The following is a 20,538-nucleotide window of genomic DNA, read 5'->3' on the forward strand; positions in this document are numbered from 1 at the left end:
CTTGGGCTGCTGCTAGCAGGGTGGGGGAGTGATGGAGGCAATTTCTGCCTCTCCATGCTCCTGCTGTTACGTTTTTTTCCTAGATTGGCCTCTGAGCCCATCTAAAGGAGGCACGCAGGTGGGGCTGGGGTTGGCAAAGTTATAGGAAACATCATGTTCAGGCCTCTCCTCTCCTCTCCCCTCCCTGCCCACCAGATGCCCCCTTTCTGACCTCTCCAAGGACCTCTGAGGCTGGTTTTGTGACCTTGGATATCAGCCAGAGTGGTTCTTTCCGCGGTAGCAGCGAGGGGCTGGGGGGACGGATCGGATTCCAGAGCCCCCCTTCCGACATCGTAACAGTGTCTACAGCTTCGAAGAGGAGACTCTAAAGAATCATATGGTCACCGGGACACCCTCCTGGGACCATAAGATCTCCCTCCTCGTGACTTAACTTGGTTAGGGATTGTTTAGAATGAAGAACACAGCACAGCATGGTGATTATATAGGAGGAAGCGGAAGTTATTGGTTCTCCCCAGTCACTGATTTACAAACTTAGAAGGAAATTAGTGGAAACCAAGTTGGCAATTTGCTTGTAACAAGCATGTTTTGTATAAGTGACATGTACAGTGAGATTGTTTAAAATGACAGATCATTTTGATGTGATACCTAAAAAGATAAATCCTTACTTGTGTCACATCAGGCACTATTGGATTTGCTAAAACCAATAGGTTTGATACTCATAAACTTATGACAAACAAGGCTTGAGTTTATTTTAGCATGTGATTGTTTTACAACACTTCAATGCTGCACTGCATTAGAAATACACAAGTAATGAGGCCTGTTATAACTAGTGTAACATCTGTTAAAGCATCTGCTTCTTAATTAATTGCTACTTCAGTTGTAAGAAGCCTGTCAAAGCAGATATCTTTCCTTTCCTTGGTATGTCTAAAATATCTCTTAATTTTGGAAGGGACTGGTATATGGAATATGCAATGCAGTATGCTTTTTTAAAATGCTAAGATGTGTGTGTCAAAATTGATATTAGTTATTAAAAATCTGATCCAGAACTGGGGTAGGTAGCACATATCATTACTTGAGACACTGCAGGAAAGTAAGTGAAATAAAATAACCAAGCATTTTGCAATGCACTTAAAAAAAAAAAAATGCATTATCACACTTTAGCCAACGGGGGAAGTGCACCCTTTTGAAAAATCTGCACTGACAAGCACACTTTTCTCATTCAAAATGTGCACTTTTCCTATTTGCACGTTGCAAACAAAAATGGGATTGAGCTGAACTGAGCTTTGGTGTGATGTTCAGAGTATTTCAACAAGCTCAAACATCCCTGGTTCGCCTCTCTGTAGGTAATCCTGGTGCAACACTCAGCAGAATATAAATGGAATTTAAGAAATCTGAAATGAAAACTGGAAGTTGTTTCAACTGGGAGCCATAATCTTATTTTGAATACATCCTCTACTATTTATTTGAATGTCTGAGGCCCTGTTTAGGGAGAAATCTCAGCCTAGTAAATATCTTTTGGGTGCATGTGCCTGCTCAGTTGTGAGAGGAAATAAGGTCTGGTACAAGCTGTACCATGTTCATTAGAACATTTTATATTCTTGATGCTGCAAAGAAAGAAACATTACCAGGGATGGATCAAGTTGTAATGGAGATACCACCTTAAAATAAATAGACACCCTGGGTCAGATGTTATTTTCTTCTCTAGCCTTGTTTAGGCATTTGCCTGAACACAGGTTGGCATAAGGTATTCAAGCCCGCCCCCAGCTTTTCCAGGCATGCAGGCTTCTCTACGAACCTTTGCACATTTAGCACAAATGTCTGAAAAGGATTTCTTTATTTTATTTCTTTATTTTTATTTATTTTATTTATTTATTTCTATACCGCCCAACAGCCGAAGCTCTCTGGGCGGTTCACAGAAACTAAAACCAAACGGCACACAATAAAACAATTTAAAATATACAGAACATTAAAACCACAGTATAACAATACAACCACAATAAAACCTAGCAGCGGTGCAGGCGTTTAAAATACGGATTTAAAACAGCAAAGATAAAAATTTAGAAAGCTACAATGATAAAATGCCTGGGAAAATGAAAAGGTCTTCACCTGGCGCCGAAAGGAGTACAATGTAGGCGCCAGGCGAACCTCACTAGGGAGCTCATTCCAGAGCCGGGGTGCCACAGCAGAAAAAGCCCTCCTCCTAGTAGCCACCCGCCTCACTTCCTTTGGCAGGGGCTCACGGAGAAGGGCCACTGATGATGATCTTAAGGTCCGGGCAGGCACGTATGGGAGGAGGCGATCCTTCAGGTAACCTGGCCGCAAGCCGTTAAGGGCTTTAAATGTTAATACCAGCACTTTGAATCGGGCCTGGAAATGGACTGGCAGCCAGTGCAGCTGGAAAAGTACTGGCATAATATGAGCTTGCAGGCCAGTCCCTGTTAACAATCTTGCTGCCCTATTTTGGACCAGCTGAAGTTTCCGGACCGTTTTCAAAGGCAGCCCCATGTATAACGCATTGCAGTAATCCAGACGAGAAGTTATCAGAGCATGGATAACTGTAGCTAGGCTATCTCTGTCCAGATAAGGGCATAGTTGGTATACCAGCCTAAGGTGATAAAAAGCGCTCCGTGCCACTGAGTTCACCTGTGCCTCAAGTGACAGTTCTGGATGCAAGAGCACCCCCAAACTACGCACCTGATCCTTTAGGGGGAGTGCAACCCCCTCCCGAACAGGTTGAATATCACCTAGCCGGGCAGACGAACCACCCACTAACAGTACCTCCGTCTTGTCTGGATTGAGTTTCAGTTTATTAGCCCTCATCCAGTCCATTACCGTGCCCAGGCACTGGTTCAGAACAGCCACTGCCTCACCTGGTTTTGATGAGAAAGAGAGGTAGAACTGGGTATCATCCGCATATTGATGGCAGCTCAGCCCACACCTCCGGATAACCTCCCCCAGCGGTTTCATGTAGATGTTAAACAGCATGGGGGATAAAATAGAGCCCTGTGGAACCCCATGGCACAATTGCCATGGCACAGAGCAATAATCCCCCGGCACCACCTTCTGGAATCGGCCATCCAAGTAGGAGCGGAACCACTGTAGTGCAGTGCCTCCAACTCCCAACCCAGACAACCTATCCAGAAGGATACCATGGTCGATGGTATCGAAAGCTGCTGAGAGGTCCAGGAGAATCAACAGGGTCGCACTCCCCCTGTCCCTCTCCCGGCAGAGGTCATCCCACAGGGCGACCAAGGTGGTTTCCGTTCCAAAACCAGGCCTGAAGCCCGATTGAAATGGATCTAGATAATCCGTTTCATTCAAGAGTGCCTGGAACTGTCCTACAACCACCCGCTCAAGCACCTTGCCCAGGAAGGGGATGTTGGCCACTGGCCTATAATTGTTAACATCCTCTGGGTCCAGGTTAGGCTTTTTCAGGAGTGGTCTAATTACTGCCTCTTTTAAAGCGGCAGGCACCACTCCCTCTCTCAAGGAGGAATTTACAACCTCCTGGGCCCAGCCAGACAACCCCTCCTTGTTTGATTTAATAAGCCATGAAGGGCAAGGGTCAAGCACACAAGTGGTCGATCGGACTTGGCCAAGCACCTTGTCCGCATTTCTAAGGGCCAAAATAGGCATTACTTTAAATCTGTATCTAGCAGCTACATCTTTTTTTCATTTTTATTCTAGGGTAGGTGCAGGGGCCCTGATCAAGATCTTAAAAGCCCCCCTACCCCTGTGCTACGGTCCCAATCTGGACTGGCCCCTGTGCCTACACTAGAATAAAAATGAAAGAAAGACGTAACTGCTGGATACGGATATAAAGGAATGTTTGTTTTGGCTAACATGCTTAGAAGCCTGAGAACAATTGGGTACCCTGGTACAGGTGCCTCTGCTCCCTACACACATTTAGCCCTTCCATATTCAGGGGAATGCCTGCACAGGGTTTCTGCATCAAAGGGGCATGGGCAGGGTGCAAAAAAGTTAAAGTTTCTTATGAGGCTGAGACTACTCTTTGGTAAGTAATACCTGATGGGCTCACCTGACCCCCATTCTTTTCCCTTTGAACTAAGGAAATTACCCTCAGGTAGTATAGATGATATGAGGAGGGCTCTGGATAGGGGTGAATGCTCCTTCCTTGTTCTCCTCGACCTCTCAGCGGCTTTCGATACCATTGACCACGGTATTCTCCTGGACCACCTGGAGGGGTTGGGCATTGGGGACACCGTATTGCGGTGGTTCCGGTCCTTCCTGTCTGGCAGGTACCAGAGAGTAGCACTGGGAGAGGAGGTTTTGGACCCGTGGCCACTTACTTGTGGGGTGCCACAGGGTTCCATCCTCTCCCCGATGCTATTTAACATCTATGTGAAGCCACTGGGGGCTATCATCAGGAGGTTTGGGGTGCAGTGTCATCAATATGCGGATGACACGCAGCTCTACCTCTCATTCAAATCTTCACCAAGGTTGGCCGTAGAATCCTTATCCAAATGTCTGGAGACGGTGAGTGGCTGGATGGGGAGGAATAGGCTGAAGCTGAACTCTGACAAGACCGAGGTACTTTTGATGGGAGACAAGAGGAAGCTGGGGGATGTTGACCTGGTGTTGAATGGGGTACGGCTACCCTTGAAAGACCAGGTCCGCAGCCTGGGGGTCATTTTGGACTCCCAGCTGTCCATGGAGGCTCAGGTATCAGCTGTGAGCCGGACAGCGCTGTATCAACTCCATCTGATACGGCGGCTGCGCCCCTTCCTTCCCGACCATCTGCTCCCATCGGTAGTACATGCCCTGGTCTCCTCTCGTTTAGACTACTGTAATGCGCTCTACGTGGGGTTACCCTTGAAGACGGTTCGGAAACTGCAGCTGGTACAGAATGCGGCAGCTCGCCTGATTAAAGGCAGCCACCGGTGAGATCACATCACTCCAGTGCTGAAAGAGTTGCACTGGTTACCAGTTGTTTTCTGGGTCAAATTCAAGGTGTTGGTTTTGACCTTTAAAACCCTATATGGTATCTTAAGGAGCGCCTCCAGCAGCACCAGACAGGCCGCTTAACAAGATCGGCCTCGGATGGCCTTCTCTCTGTCCCATCAGCCAGGACAGCTAGACTGGTGGGGACGAGGGAGAGGGCCTTTTCTGTGGTGGCCCCCACTCTGTGGAACTCCCTCCCTAGGGAACTCCGTCATGCCCCCTCTTTAATGAGCTTCCGTCGTGCATTAAAAACGTGGTTGTTCAGGCAGGCATTTGGGGTGGGTTAGGGTATTTTAGAAAATGTTTTTATTGTAGAATTTTATTGTTTTAAACTGTTTTTATTGTATGTTGTACATCGCCCAGAGTAGCTGGGTGACCAGCCAGATGGGCGATTAATAAATTTAATAATAAATAAATAAAAATAGTTAACAAAACACATATCAAAAGCACACATAAATGAAGAGAGGAGGGTCTTTCGTTGCATGTTCTTGATTTCCTTACAAAGATGTTGTGGTGCTAATTTTTTTGGAAAGAATAAAGGTTGGTCCTGACTTCCGGTAGGAGCCATGTTGCCCTGGCAAGCGTCCTGTGGAGGCTCTGCAGGTCGCCTCTTCAAACAGCTTTTAAAAGTTTGAAAAACCTTTTCATCTTCCCCTGGAATTAAAAGGGGAAGCTAGAGTACCATCTGGATAAGATCTTGGAAGAACAACTCCTTTTGTGGAGCAGCAGAAGAGCTGGACTCTAAGGTCAGTTTTCTGGAGCGTCATCTGCTCAAAGCCATTTTGAAACTCCTATGCAATTAGGGGACTTCAGGGCTGATGAGTTCCAAAAGTATTTATGAATTAAAAATACCTACAATATCTGAGGACCTGCAAAATCTGTTGAAGTGACTGTTTGTTTGTAATTAAACTTACTTGCTTTCTTTACGGAAGAGGAGGATGGCAAGCATCAAGGGGAAGGAAAAAAGCTGCAGGACCACCTCCAACTCCCGCAACCCCTCCCTTGGCAAAGGTTTCTAGAGATGCCGGAGATGTAGAGGAGTTGCTGGCTCTGATAAAAACTTTGTCTTCTCAATTAGCAGAACAGGCTAAGAGGCTGGATACAATCCAAGATTCTATTACTAACCTTCAAGGGGCTGTGGATTTAATTAATAGGTCTTTGCAAAAGATGGAATTGAGGGTTAATGCTCTCCAAGACCAGGTGTCTGCGCAAGAGATGGCTATGCATGCCTCCCATAATATCCTGTCTGCGAGAATTTCCCAACTGGAGGCACATGCATGTAGAGCGAATCTGCGTATCCTTGGTATCAATGATCTGCCTGCTGATATAAGTCTGTCTAAAGTCTTAGATACATTTCTACACAAGCTACTCACTCTGCCATCTGATTATTTACTAGATATTGAGCACGCATACCGTGTTCCAGTTCGTGGCATCAAAGGGACTGCCTATACTGTTATAGTTCAATTTGCAAGAGTTTCTACAAAAAAACATATTTTGCGCTTGGCAAGAGAAGTGGGAGAACTTTTTGGGGAGCCAACAGGAGACAAAGTTATGTTATTTCCGGATTACACTAAAGAAATCGCTGACAAAAGAAGGCAATTTACCAAGGCGAGAAATCAGGCAAGACAAATGAATCTGCAATATCATATCAAATATCCTGCTATATTTTGCATTCTTTTTGAAGGCCAGATGAAAAAGTTTTTAAATCATGAAATGGCGGAGGCTTGGCTAGCTGGCGTTCAAAGTAAGGCACGGGAGACATCTTCCCCAGCCTCATGAGCTGGGAACTTTTCAATTATTATTGTTTTTCGTATTTGTTTCGGTTATAAGATCTGGGCAGTATGCCAGTACAGAGGACTGTTTACATATATCCCCCCCTTTTTTATCTCTCTTTTTCTTACCTCCTCTTTTTTTACATTAGACATGATATACTGTATAATAAAATTACTGTTCGTGTGTGTATAGATATGTATACATTCATATATAGATTTAGAAATGACACTATCTAAAATATAGATAGCATAAAATTTATTAGTGATTTGTTATTATTATTACTTATCCTTTTTAATTTCTTTCCTTTTTATTATCATTACTATCATTATTATGAGACTTTGATTAGTAATATTTTTGGCTGGTTAAATTGTTAAGCTTTACTATTATATGTTAACTGAAGGGCAATATATGGTTATTGGAAATGAATTGTAGGCTTGCTCCCTTGCTAAAACTGATGATATGATATCGAAATGTAAGGTTGATTATCTATGCTGTACTGAACACATTGGCAATGTTATAGGTATAACATTTAAGTAGAATGTTATTTGAAGTTTGTGTGTAATGGAGCTTTAAATATTAACTTTTAAATATTTTTTCTTTTTCTTTCTTTGTTGCTTTCTTCTTCCTTTTCCTTCTTCTGTTTTTTTTCTTTTTTGTTATTGCTTTTGTTGTTAAGTCATTCAGTCGTGTCCGACTCTTCGTGACCCCATGGACCATAGCACGCCAGGCCTTCCTATCCTGCGCTCTCTCCCGGAGCGTGCTCAAGTTCATATTCATTGCATCAGTGATGCTATCTAGCCATCTCATCCTCTGCCATCCCCTTCTCCTTTTGCCTTCAGTCTTTCCCAGCATCAGGGTCTTTTCCAGGGAGTTTTCTCTTCGCATTAGGTGGCCAAAATATTTCAGCTACAGCTTCAGTATCTGTCCTTCCAATGAGCACTCAGGGTTGATTTCCTTTAGGATGGACTGATTTCACCTCCTTGCAGTCCAGGGGACTCGTAAGAGTCTTCTCCAGCACCACAGTTCGAAAGCATCAATTCTTCAGCGCTCAGCCTTCCTTATAGTCCAGCTCTCACAGCCATACATTACTACTGGGAAAACCATAGCTTTGATTAGACGGACCTTTGTCGGCAAGGTGATGTCTCTGCTTCTTACTATGCTGTCTAGGTTTGCCATAGCTTTCCTCCCAAGGAGCAAGCGTCTTTTAATTTCATGGCTACAGTCACCATCTGCGGTGATCTTAGAGCCCAAGAAAATAAAATCTGTCACTGCTTCCATTTCTTCCCCTTCTCTATGCCAAGAAGTGATGGGGCCAGATGCCATGATCTTAGTTTTTTTAATGTTGAGTTTCAAAGCAGCTTTTGCACTCTCCTCTTTCACCCTCAACAAGAGGCTCTTTAGATCCTCTTCGCTTTCTGCCATTAGGGTGGTATCGTCTGCATATCGGAGGTTGTTGATCATTCTCCCAGCAATCTTAATTCCGACCTGTGATTCATCCAACCCGGCGTTTCTCATGATGTACTCTGCATATAAGTTAAATAAGCAGGGTGACAATATGCAGCCTTGTCGTACTCCTTTCCCAATTTTGAACCAATTGGTTATTCCATGTCTGGTTCTTACTGTTGCTTCTTGACCCACGTACAGGTTTCTCAGGAGACAGGTAAGGTGGTCTGGTACTCCCATCACTTCAAGAATTTGCCACAGTTTGTTGTGATCCACACAATCAAAGGCTTTAGCGTAGTCAATGAAGCAGAAATAGACGTTTTTCTGGAATTCTCTTGCTTTCTCCATGATCCAGCGAATGTTGGCGATTTGATCTCTAGTTCCTCTGCGTCTTCGAAACCCAGCTTGTACTTCTGGTAGTTCTCGGTTCACATACTGCTGAAGTCTAGCTTGTAGTTGAGCGTCACCTTGCTGGCATGTGAAATGAGTGCAATTGTGCGGTAGTTTGAACACTCTTTGGCATTGCCCTTCTTTGGAATTGGAATGTAAACTGACCTTTTCCAGTCTTGCGGCCACTGTTGTGTGTTCCAAATTTGTTGGCATATTGAGTGCAGCACTTTAACAGCATCATCTTTTAGGATTTTAAATAGCTCAGCTGGAAGACTGTCATCTCCGCTAGCTTTGTGGTTAGTAATGCTTCCTAAGGCCCACTTGACTTCACTCTCGAGGATGTCCGGCTCAAGTTCAGTGACCGCACTATCATGGCTATCAGGGACATTCAGATCTTTCCTGTATAGTTCTTCTGTGTATTCTTGCCACCTCTTCTTAATCTCATCTGCTTCTGTGAGGTCCCTGCCTTCTTTGTCCTTTATCATGCCCGTCTGTGCACAAAACGTTCCCTTGAGATCTCCGATTTTCTTGAAGAGATCTCTAGTCTTTCTCATTCTGTTGTTTTCCTCAATTTCTTTGCATTGTTCATTTAAGAAGGCCTTCTTGTCTCTCCTTGCTATTCTCTGGAACTCTGCATTCAGTTGGATATATCTTCCCCTTTCTCCCTTGCTTTTCACTTCCCTTCTTTCGTCAGCTACTTGTAAAGCCTCCTCAGACAGCCACTTGGCTTTCTTGCATTTCTTTTTCTTTGGGATGGATTTCATTGCTGCCTCCTGAACAATGTTACGGACCTCCATCCATAGTTCCTTAGGCACTCTCTAATCCCTGAAATCTATTCCTCACCTCCACTGTATATTCATAAGGGATATGATTTAGGTCATACCTGAATGGTTTAGTGGTTTTCCCTACGTTCTTCAATTTCAGCCGAAATTTTGCAACAAGGAGCTCATGATCTGAGCCACAGTCAGCTCTAGGTCTTGTTTTGACTGACTGTATAGAGCTTCTCCATCTTTGGCTGCAAAGGACATAATCAATCTGATTTCGATATTGACCATCTGGTGATGTCCATGTGTAGAGTCATCTCTTGTGCTGTTGGAAAAGACTGTTTGCTATGATCAGCGTGTTCTCTTGGCAAAACTCTATTAGCTTTTGTCCTGCTTCACTTTGTACACCAAGGCCATGCCTGCCGGTTATCCCGGTGATTTTTTGACTTCCTACTTTAGCATTCCAATCTCCTATGATGAAGAGGACATCTTTTTTTGGTGTTAGTTCTAGAAGGTGTTGTAGGTCTTCATAGAACCGATCGACCTCAGCTTCTTCGGCATCAGTGGTTGGGGCATAGACTTGAATTACTGTGATGTTGAATGGTTTGCCTTGGATTCATACTGAGATCATTCTATCGTTTTTGAGATTGTACCCTAGTACTGCTTTTCCCACCCTTTTGTTGACTATGAGTGCTACTCCATTTCTTCTAAGGGATTCTTGCCCACAGTAGTAGATATGATGGTCACCTGAATTAAATTCGCCCATGGTTGTCCATTTTAGTTCGCTGATTCCCAAGATGTCGATGTTCAGTCTTGCCATCTCATGTTTGACCACCTCCAGCTTACCTTGATTCATTGATCTGACATTCCAGGTTCCTAAACAATATTGTTCTTTACAGCATCGGATTTTCTTTTCACCACCAGACACATCCACAGCTGAGTGTCCTTTTGGCTTTGGCCCAGCCGCTTCACTCTTTCTGGCGCTACTTGGAAATACCCTCTGCTCTTCCCCAGTAGCATATTGGACACCTTCCGACCTGAGGGGCTCATCTTCCGGCGTCATGTCTTTTAGCCTTGTGATACGTTCCATGGGGTTTTCTTGGCAAGAACACTGGAGTGGGTTGCCATTTCCTTCTCCAGTGGACCACATTTTGTCAGAACTCTCTGCCATGACCTGTCCCTCTTGGGTGGCCCTGCAAGGCATAGCTTATGGCTTCACTGAGTTACGCAAGCCCCTTCGCCACAACAAGGCAGTGATCCATGAAGGGGGTGTTATTGCTATGTCCTCCTAAGAATACGGTATTGCTGGAAACTGTAGATAATGACTAGGTTGTTGGTACTATTTATTTCATTTATAAAGATAAAAAATAGAATAAAAAGTATTAAAAAAAGAGAGAAAGAATAAAGGTTGGTCCTGTTGAGAACTATACTGTGTTTGAGTCTTCTCTGGACCAACCAAATGTTTATATTTAAACATTTAAATATAAGCTCAGTTTTTGTTGTACTGATGTTTTCATTTAATAGCAAAATATTTAGAGCTGTTGCTACTTGATACTAATAGAGATTCATTATATGGCAGCAATTTTCAAACTGGGTTCCAGAAACTCATGGTGTTGTTTGGATGTTTATCAGGGTTCTTCAGTAATGGCAGACCAGCTGTTTTGAAGGGCAACTTCTCCACCAATACAGATATTCCTCTGTAATCTTCAGCTGTAAGGCAGTGTTGATTTTGATCTAGGATGCTCTCTATGTACACATAAAGCAATGGTGTAGCCAAAGAGGATTGTCCCAGCGCCTCATCTGATATACGTGTATACCCTAGAACGTTACCCAGAATCATCTGTAATGTGTAGGGATTCTGTAGCAGTGTGAAAGGGTGTACTGAATGTGTAAAATTTGAAAACAAGTATTACAGATTATTACAACATTGTAAAATATTGTTTTTCTATGGAAACTAAAACTGCAATGTGGGCATAAAGTGGAGGCAGATATAGTGTAGTAAATGCAGACAGTCCAAGACATGGGAAAACCTGTAGTGGGTCTTTGAATGTAATCTATTGCTGCATCCTAGACAATCACTCTGTACTATACTTAACTCTTATTTTATTTTATTTTATTTATTACATTTATATACTGCCCAACAGCCATGGCTCTCTGGGCAATTCACAACAACTAAAACCATAAAATGCAACATGATAAAACAATATAAGACTTTTTAAAAAGTCTTTTTTTTTTTGGAATATAGAATATTATGGAATAGGCCTGGTGCTTTCCCAGCAGTTCTGCTAGTTTTCTTCCAATTTTACATCAGTGTGTCTGTCACATGACACCTCCCTTGAGGTGGTTAGAATTTCCCCTTTTTATAGGGTCTTGCACTTTCTAACAAAACATACTCCCCTGTGGGGTTGGACTCAATGGTTTTATAGACCCCTTCCAACCCTACTATTCCATGATTCCCCTGGGTGGCCACCAACTCTCTCATTGAACGGTTTCCCTTCACAAGACAGACAAGACCCTTACAGGTGTTGCTGAGGAGGGTATGTTCCAGCACAGGAGTCTTCCCAATCTTTCCTATATCTGCCCCTCTAGATCAATTACATTTTGGAATGGTGAGGGAAGTGAAGTGGGATTAAGCTTGCAGCATCACACCAGTCTAGTTAAATTGATTTAGGAAAATACGTTTGTATTGACATAAAGAGATTTAAAAATCAAAGAATAGAGGTGGTCAAGAAAATAAAAGTGAAAGTACTTCTAACCTTTCTGTCTAGCTCTTCTTCATTGGTACTCTGTTCAGCTGGTTCTGAAAAGGTGCTAGGGGTAGGATCCAGATACTGATATAATGGACAGCAGTTTCTCAAGAAAGGGCAAAATCTGACATTTTTCAAAACACCCATGCCTCTTCTTAAAGGGATTGCTAGGAAAGAATGATACAGCTTCTGGGGCACTGATCCAATCAGTATCCAGTTGGCTGGACTAATTTAAGATGCTAATTTTAGATCAGCCAATGTTAACAAGACTCCTGAGATCAGGTGACCATGTTAGGACTTCCATTGATGCTAGGGGAAGTATCCAACACTGCCTGTGTGCTAGTGGGACTCACCCCTAGTACAATGGGAAGCTAACACATCCTTAAGCAAATGGAAATGAGCTGAAATGCTCATTTTCAGAATGGGGCAAGTCAGCAGAGCTTGCAGAAGAGACCTCCTCCTTATTCTGGAAATAAGGATTTTTGCTCATTTCAAGGGTTACTTTAGGAAGCAATAGCTTCCTGTAGACCTAGTGATAGGTCCCAATGTTGCAACAGAAACAGCGGAACTGCCGCAACAGTATAGGGTACTGCCCCCAAATTTCACAATATATTAATAGTGGTTAGAAAATGATTCTTAATCTAATGTTCCTTATAAGAGTAAACAGTGTAGACGTACATCCTTCAAAGGTATGGATTGGCCATTAAGATAATGGAGGGGTAAATGTTTTGGCAAGGGACAGTAATTTTCATTTGACAAACACCTCAAACAAATGATTTTCAGAACAAATTACATTGAAATTGACACTAAGCAATCATGCTTAGTGCAAAACAATTCCTCAGATTTTGGGTATCTGTATCTATATCTATAATCACCTAGTTTACATGTTACATTTATCCATGTAAATGCACATCATGAGTGAATCAAGTTATAAATCAAGTATAGATACTTTTTCCTTCTTTTTTTGCTTCAGGACCAAATCCCAACTAATCTGTGCTCTCAGGGCTAGCCATAGACAGGGGATGGGGGAAATACTGAGTCTTCTTAGGGGTCAAACTATGTGCGGGATGTTAGTTGTGGAAATGGCACACAGACAGGGGGATTTAATCCTTCCCTCCCCTGATGATTACAATGCACCCTAGGCTGCTATTAGCCAAGGAGGAGGAAGCTCCTGTAGGCTTAAATGAAAGTTTCTCTTCTTGGGCTAATACCAACCTCAAAAGGGTGAATAACATCTGGACCACAGTAGGGGGTTATGAATAGTTTTTTTTTACAATAGTGCAACTTCAAGTGACGCATTTAGCATCATGACTCACTTGGCTCTAATCATGCATTGAATATCACTAGTGTTATGTGATTAAAAACAGTAGCCTTCTCCAACCTGGTGCTTTCCAGCCATCATGGCAAGGGATCAGGAATGCTGGGAGTTTAGTCCAAAACGTCTGGAGGACACCAGGTTTGGGAAGGCTAGTGTACATGATTGCAAGATTGTAACAGATTATTTATTTTATTTACAGGATAGTTGTGCAAGAGTTTTGTTGTTGCGGGGAGCCAACAAGGAGTTAAAGAACTATAACAGCCAATCTCCATTTCAGGTAAAAACAAATTCAAAATGCAATGTTCCTGTGTATATATCTGTATCGATGATAATTGTGTATGCATTTGGGACAACATGGGGCACAAAAGTATGAATGCAGCAATCAAATTAGTGCATGGTAAAGTATTTATTTATTTGTCACATTTGTACCCCACTCTTCCTTCAAGGTGGTTTACGTGACTTATTTTGTTTTACAGATCTTGTAGATCAGGCATGAAATGAAATGGCAGACTGAAGTGGTAGAATTCTGGACTGTAACTTCTGACTGCAAGTTGGGATTTACAGTTTTGAATGCTCGTCTACATAATAAAATCTCTACATGTACATAGGAACATAAGAAGCTGCCTTGTACTGAGTCAGAACATTGGTGCATCTAGCCCAGTATGGTCAACAATGACTGCAGTGGCTCTTCAAAGTTTCAGACAGGAGTTTTACCAGTCCTACCTGGAGATGTTGGGGATTGAACCTGGGACTTTCTGCATACAAAGCGTGTGCTCTACCACTACAGCCCCTCCCATTAACTACTACATCAGGAGAAGGCTGAATTTAATATTTCCCAGTTATGTGTTAGTTTACTTCATGGAATGAAGGAACTTAGTAAGTTTTCATGGGAAGTAATACTGAAAACAATAAACAGAACCATTCCCCCTTCCATACAGACAACTGTAATGATAATTACAGTTTATTTATTTATTATTATTTTGTTTTATTTTATTTATTTCATTTGTATACCACTCAATAGCCAAAGCTCTCTGGGCAGTTCACAAAAATTAAAACCAAAAAGCACAGGATAAAACAGTATAAAATATAAAAGCATTAAAACCACAATATAACAATACAACCAGAATAAAACCTAGCAGCAATGCAGAGATTTAAAATACAGATTTAAAACAGCAAAGCTAAAAGACTATGAAGCTAAAATGCCTGGGAGAATAGAAAGGTCTTCACCTGGCGCTGGAAGGAATACAACATAGATGTCAGATGAACCTCTCTAGGGAGCTCATTCTACTGCCGGGTTGCCACAGCGGAAAAGGCCCTCTTCCTGGTAGCCACCTGCCTCACTTCCTTTGGCAGGGGCTTATGGAGAAGGACTGCTGAGGATGATCTTAGGGTCCAGGCAGGCACATATGGGAGGAGGCGATCCTTCAGATAACCTGGCCCCAAGCTGTTAAGGGCTTTCAGTGTTAATACCAGCACTTTGAATCGGGCCTGGAAATGGACTGGCAGCCAGTGCAGCTGGAAAAGTACTGGTGTAATGTGCTCTCATTGGCCAGTCCCTGTTAACAATCTTGCTGCCCTATTTTGGTCTCGCTGAAGTTTCCGGACCGTTTTCAAAGGCAGCCCTACGTATAACGCATTGGAGTAACCCAGACGAGAAGTTATCAGATCATGGATAACTGTAGCTAGGCTATCTCTGTCCAGATAAGGGCGTAGTTGGTATACCAGCCAAAGCCGATAAAAAGTGCTCCATGCCACTGAGTTCATCTGTGCCTCAAGTGACAGTTCTGGGTCCAAGAGCACCCCCAAACTGCGAACCTGATCCTTTAGGGGGAATGCAACCCCCTCCCGAACAGGTTGAATATCACCTAGCCGGGCAGACGAACCACCCAGTAACAGTACCTCCGTCTTATCTGGACTGAGTTTCAGTTTATTGGCCCTCATCCAGTCCATTACCGTACCCAGGCACTGATTCAGAACAGCCACTGCCTCACTTGGGTTTGATGAGAAAGAGAGGTAGAGCTGGGTGTTATCCACATATTGATGGCACCGTAGCCCACACCTCCAAATAATCTCCTCCAGTGGTTTCATGTAGATGTTGAACAGCATGGGGGATAAAATAGAGCCCTGTGGGATCCCATGGCATAATTGCCATGGCACAAAGCAATTATCCCCAGCACCACCTTCTGGAATCGGCCATCCAAGTAGGAGTGGAACCATTGCAGTGCAGTGAGTCCAACTCTCAGGCCAGACAACATGTCCAGAAGGATACCATGGTTGATGGTATCGAAAGCTGCTGAGAGGTCCAGGAGAATTAACAGGGTTGCACTCCCCCTGTCCCTCTCCTGGCAGAGGCCACCCCACAGGGTGATCAAGGTGGTTTCCATTCCAAAACCAGGCCTGAAGCTTGATTGAAATGGATCTAGATAATCTGTTTCATTCAAGAGTGCCTGGAGTTGTCCTGCAACCACCTGCTCAGTTACAAGTACTCTTCCTTTCCCTGATGGATTCACTTAGCATAAAAACTGAAGGCAGTATCTTCTTAAGCAATTAGTACAAACATATAGTTTTGCATTTATTTGGCTTGTCTCAGTTCACAGGAAGAATGTGTTTTTATGTGGGGAAGAGGTATTAAAATGCTTCCCCCACCTGCAGTCTGAAGTGGTATCATCTAGAGTTCTACTACCTTGGTCTACCATCTCATTTAGCATAATATGTAAAATGGCTTTGAGAGCATAGGCCCAAGACCACCCCTGAGTTTCAAGGATGAACAGGGATTTGAGCCTGGGTTTCCCACACAGAAACTCACACTTCAACCATTGTCTAGCACTGACTCTTACTGAAGTCAACAGTTTAAGAGAGAGACAGTTTGGTACAGAGAATTTAAAGAGAGGGATATGAATAGTAAATAGAAGCAAGAGTAACGTTCGGTTTTGCTCTCTGTGATGTAACATGAAGGACACAAAGCAAGTGTATTGTGCAAGGTGTAAAAAAGGAAGTACTATGTACATTATTTCCTCTATTCCCTGTCACTAATGATGGTTGGGATTAGTGGATGAACACAACTTGTCACATTCATGCAAAACCAAGGCATTTCATCCTCAAATTTCCAGCCCCACTCACTGAAGTCTTCTGCCTGAACACTGCACTTTGCTATCAAAGTGCATACATAATCATTGGCTCTCAGGAAATTTCAGAGTTTTTTGAGGCAGCAGAAGGGGGGGAGGAAATGCTTCATCCCCCCCTTTTTTTTCCTCAAGGGAGGAGTCTCTACAGTGAGTAGAAACCCATATCAAACTTGCAGAACCCCTAATTTTGCTTCTTTTATATCTGCATGCTCAGAAAGGAGCGTATAAGTTGTTGCCTGCCGCTTTAAACGCTTTTTCACACGTGGCATTTTGTGGTCGCATTCAGACTAACAACAAACCATGATTTGTTAGGAGAACATGCTTTAGGCTCACCCCTTCCACTTTCCTCCTCCTTTGTAGATAAAGAGAAGAGATTAGAAACTTCTGTTCACTGTTGGTATCATACTCCACATTCCACATTCTTCTTTTGTCTGAATATGGGAAACTAATTTGTGCAAACCATATTAATTAGCAAATCAGGATATCAAACCAGTGGTGAGGATTTGTTTGAATGTTATGTCTGAGTGCGGCCAGTATCTTTGAGGATCTCTCCTGCTATTTATACATAGACCTTAATGTTGTTAAGATAAGAATTTGCAGAGAGCCATTTAAAAATTGAATGTATATTGTAGCTAATGGTTTTAAATTTGCATTACAGACTCATGATAAAGCAAAAACCATTGATCTCATATGTGAAAATTCCTAAGAGATGGTTGATAGTGTTTACATATGTGTGAAATGTTCATGGTATATTTCTTGTATAGAACACCAGGATGAGCTTCTTTGATTTTCTTGTTTTTTATGTTGTGACTACAGAGATAAATATGAATGAAATAAGACAGGAAAGACATAATTGTTCTCAAACCCCACAGTATTTTGCCATTGTGTTAGGAAAGGAAACAATAGATAAAGCAAGTGTAATTATGTAAAAGAGAGCCATATATAAACCAACTTGTACCCTGAACATAGAGATACTGCACAGATACTATGGGTTTAATCTCTGGGTTGATTGTCCTTCAACAACCTAGAGTTCTGGGTTTGGACATCATGCAAACAACCCAGTGATGGAGCGTCCTTGGGTTGTTTATTATAGCAGAAGCATGCATGGGAGAACACGCTTGTACAGTTGCTCACTCCTATTGCATTTTCAGAAATCAGTTTGTTAACTGTGAGTAGTTTTCGATGTGTCAACCAGTTCACTGAGACGATGCTACATCACACATTTTTTTGTTTTAGATGATTCGCCAGGTGATGTAGCTGTAAGAGAAGAAGCTTTGTATGTAGTAAATGGGGGAAGTAGATTTATAGTGGCAACTGTACAACAAAGGAATACAATTAGGGTGATGGCAGAAGTAATATAAAAAGGGGGTTCACAGCATGTTCTCCAGACACTCTGCCAACCTGTCTTCACAGCCGAACTGACAGACAAGCATACCAGCACATGGTACTCTGGTGCAAGCTGTCAATCTTGCATTTCCCCACCAAAACTTGAAATGTGAAGCGTTTCATCTCAGTCAACCTGCTGCAGGGCAATTTGTTAATTTTCCCTTGGAGGAGGCAGATGAGGAGGCAGAGACAGCAGTGAAAGAAGAAGGGAGTGAGAAGGGAGGAATAAGGTTGATGGATTAGTATACTTATTTGCTTGCTGTAGGTACTACATCACAGATTTATTTGCAGACCAGTGATCACCCTTTTTAGATTCCATCTATTTTCTTCAATTCATTGCCATCTGCTTTATCTTACTAACCCACTCGATGCAAATGATACTATTACAAAATTACATGGGATCCTCTTGAGTTAATGGGATTTTGCATTCCAAAGTGATACTCCTGTGATCAGAACATTATAACAGTAAACTCTTTGTAACATATCGAGTTCCCACACTCATTAGCTGCTATCAAATACTTCATTTAATTTGTACTCAACCTCTAATTTAAAATACCCTTTTTGAAAAGAAAAGAGAAAAAAGGCTGAATTTTATTGGGTGTTTCTGTGTCTGTGGGAAGATCACTTTTGTGTTGTCTGCTAAAATTGGAAAATAGAACCATCATAATAGAAGAAAATGCCATACTAGATAAAAGGGTTCCACTTACTTTGATGAGATGAGGTCACGATAGTAGGTTTTCTCTACCACTAGCTGTAAATGGAAGGGCATTGAAATTGCCTCTGACCATGATGAGATGACAGACAGTAAAAAAGATGCTGATGTTGAGGAGCTTCATTTCAGGTATTTCAAAGAGTATCTCTAGCATTTTAGAAGTTAGTTTCTTTCTGGTTTTGTACAGTACCTAATATATATTTGCTTTCTCGATGTAAAAGATGTTAAATCTGTGGCTGTCACCCAATTACTTAATGTTAATTGATTAATTAACCTTTTAATAAATTGATTGATGCATCCATTACATTTAAACGCTGAACTGCAGACCGGAAGGTCGGCAGGACAGCAGTTCGAGACCCGAGTGCCGCGTGATGGAGTGAGCTCCCGTCTTCAGTCCCAGATCCTGCCAACCTAGCAGTTCGAAAGCAAGAAATTGCAAGTAGATAAATAGGTACCGCCTCGGCGGGAAAGGTAACAGTGTTCCGTGCACCTCGGTGTTCAGTCATGCCGGCCACATGACCATGGAAGCGTCTTCGGACAGCGCTGGCTCTTTGGCTTAGAAACGGGGATGAGCACCGCACCCTAGAGTCGGACACGACTGTTTGGGGACACCTTTACCTTTTTACCCAAACCTAAATATTAGGTGTCTTTTTGGAAAATTGAGAGATGTGCAGAATAATTTACAATTCTATAAGCAGCAGATACCATTCATTTTAACATTTTCTTTAAAATGTAACATTTCCATATTACAGTAGCACACCAGAAACAAAATAGGCTAAAAATAAACCGATGTGCTGTTAATTTCAGTGCCAATTCCAGATTTTCAAGAGACCTTTGGTGAGATGCACTCAGTGAGCCTCCCTCTTTCAGTGAGCCCTTCTCCTCACCATTGATGCCTATTACCCATTCACTCACCTGTTCCTGTGTGCCCAATAGGCACCCCCCCACACACCAGATGCTTCTAGGGCTCCTCCTACTGTGGTAAGGGCCTTGTCAGGTGCCCAGTGATGCCAACCCCTGATGCTGGCCCTGCTTAACTTGCAGCCCTAACAATGACATTTCTTCCCGCTGGTTAATCGCTGATTAATCTACCAAGAAATGTACTGATCAATCTATCAGTTAAAATTTTCTTTCTTAATTAAATTCAGTCCAGCAGGACACATGGGGATTCTGCGTGCATGTATAAGACCTTCTCCATTCACTTCACTGTCAGGAGAGTGTACATGTAGAGATGTTTACCTGTTGAACTGTATGGAAAAGTATGTATTCGGCATTGGAGTTTATTCTTAAACTGTGTACACTGAACTTATTTCTCAAGATTATGAAAAATTCTCCCTAGCTTTTGAAATATAGGATTTTAAAGTTCATTTGCACCAGACATTGTTTTATGTGGGAGAATGTTTCCATATCCAGATTCTCTCCTCCATGTCCTTTTATAGAAATAGTTGTGTTTCAGATCCTTTTTCCGTCAGGTTTCCAAATAATAAGCCTTGCATTTATGTTTGCATATATACGGGTAATACAGTGATTCCTAAGGCTGTGTATAGAAAACTTCAAAGGCTTTGATATGTTTGACCCTAAACATGTTTACTTGGAAATTAGCCCCATTGAATTCAGTGGGGTTTAATTGTGAATGCAAATACATAGGATCAGGCTGCATGAGGGGGAATTGTAAGCATTCTTTGTGTGTTGTCTACATACTGTCAGTGGCTACCAGTCATGATTGCTATATGCTACCTCCAGTATCAGAGGCAGAGTATGTCTATGTATATCATTTGCTGGGGAATGTGATTGGGGGGGTGCTATTGCACTCATGTCCTACTTGTGGGCTTCCCGCAAGCAGCTGGTTTGCCACTGTGTGAACAGAATGCTAGACGAGATGAACCTTGGTCTAATCCAGCATGGCTCTTCTTATGTT

The 20,538-nt window shown here is 42.5% G+C and overlaps 1 protein-coding gene across 1 annotated transcript in view; it reads left to right on the plus strand.

The window, feature by feature from the left end:
* The window catches only part of SHANK2 (SH3 and multiple ankyrin repeat domains 2), a 556,941-nt gene that overhangs the window by 83,792 nt on the left and 452,611 nt on the right, over positions 1–20,538 (plus strand). The window contains exon 9 of the mRNA XM_084851942.1: positions 13,597–13,674. Within this exon, the coding sequence (XP_084708068.1) occupies positions 13,597–13,674 (78 nt within the window). The remainder of the gene's footprint in view (positions 1–13,596; positions 13,675–20,538) is intronic.

This window comes from Heloderma suspectum, chromosome 1 (genome assembly GCF_057233095.1).
Source record: "Heloderma suspectum isolate Gila_16-S chromosome 1, 16-S_ref, whole genome shotgun sequence".
In the NCBI taxonomy this organism is placed as follows: domain Eukaryota; kingdom Metazoa; phylum Chordata; class Lepidosauria; order Squamata; family Helodermatidae; genus Heloderma; species Heloderma suspectum.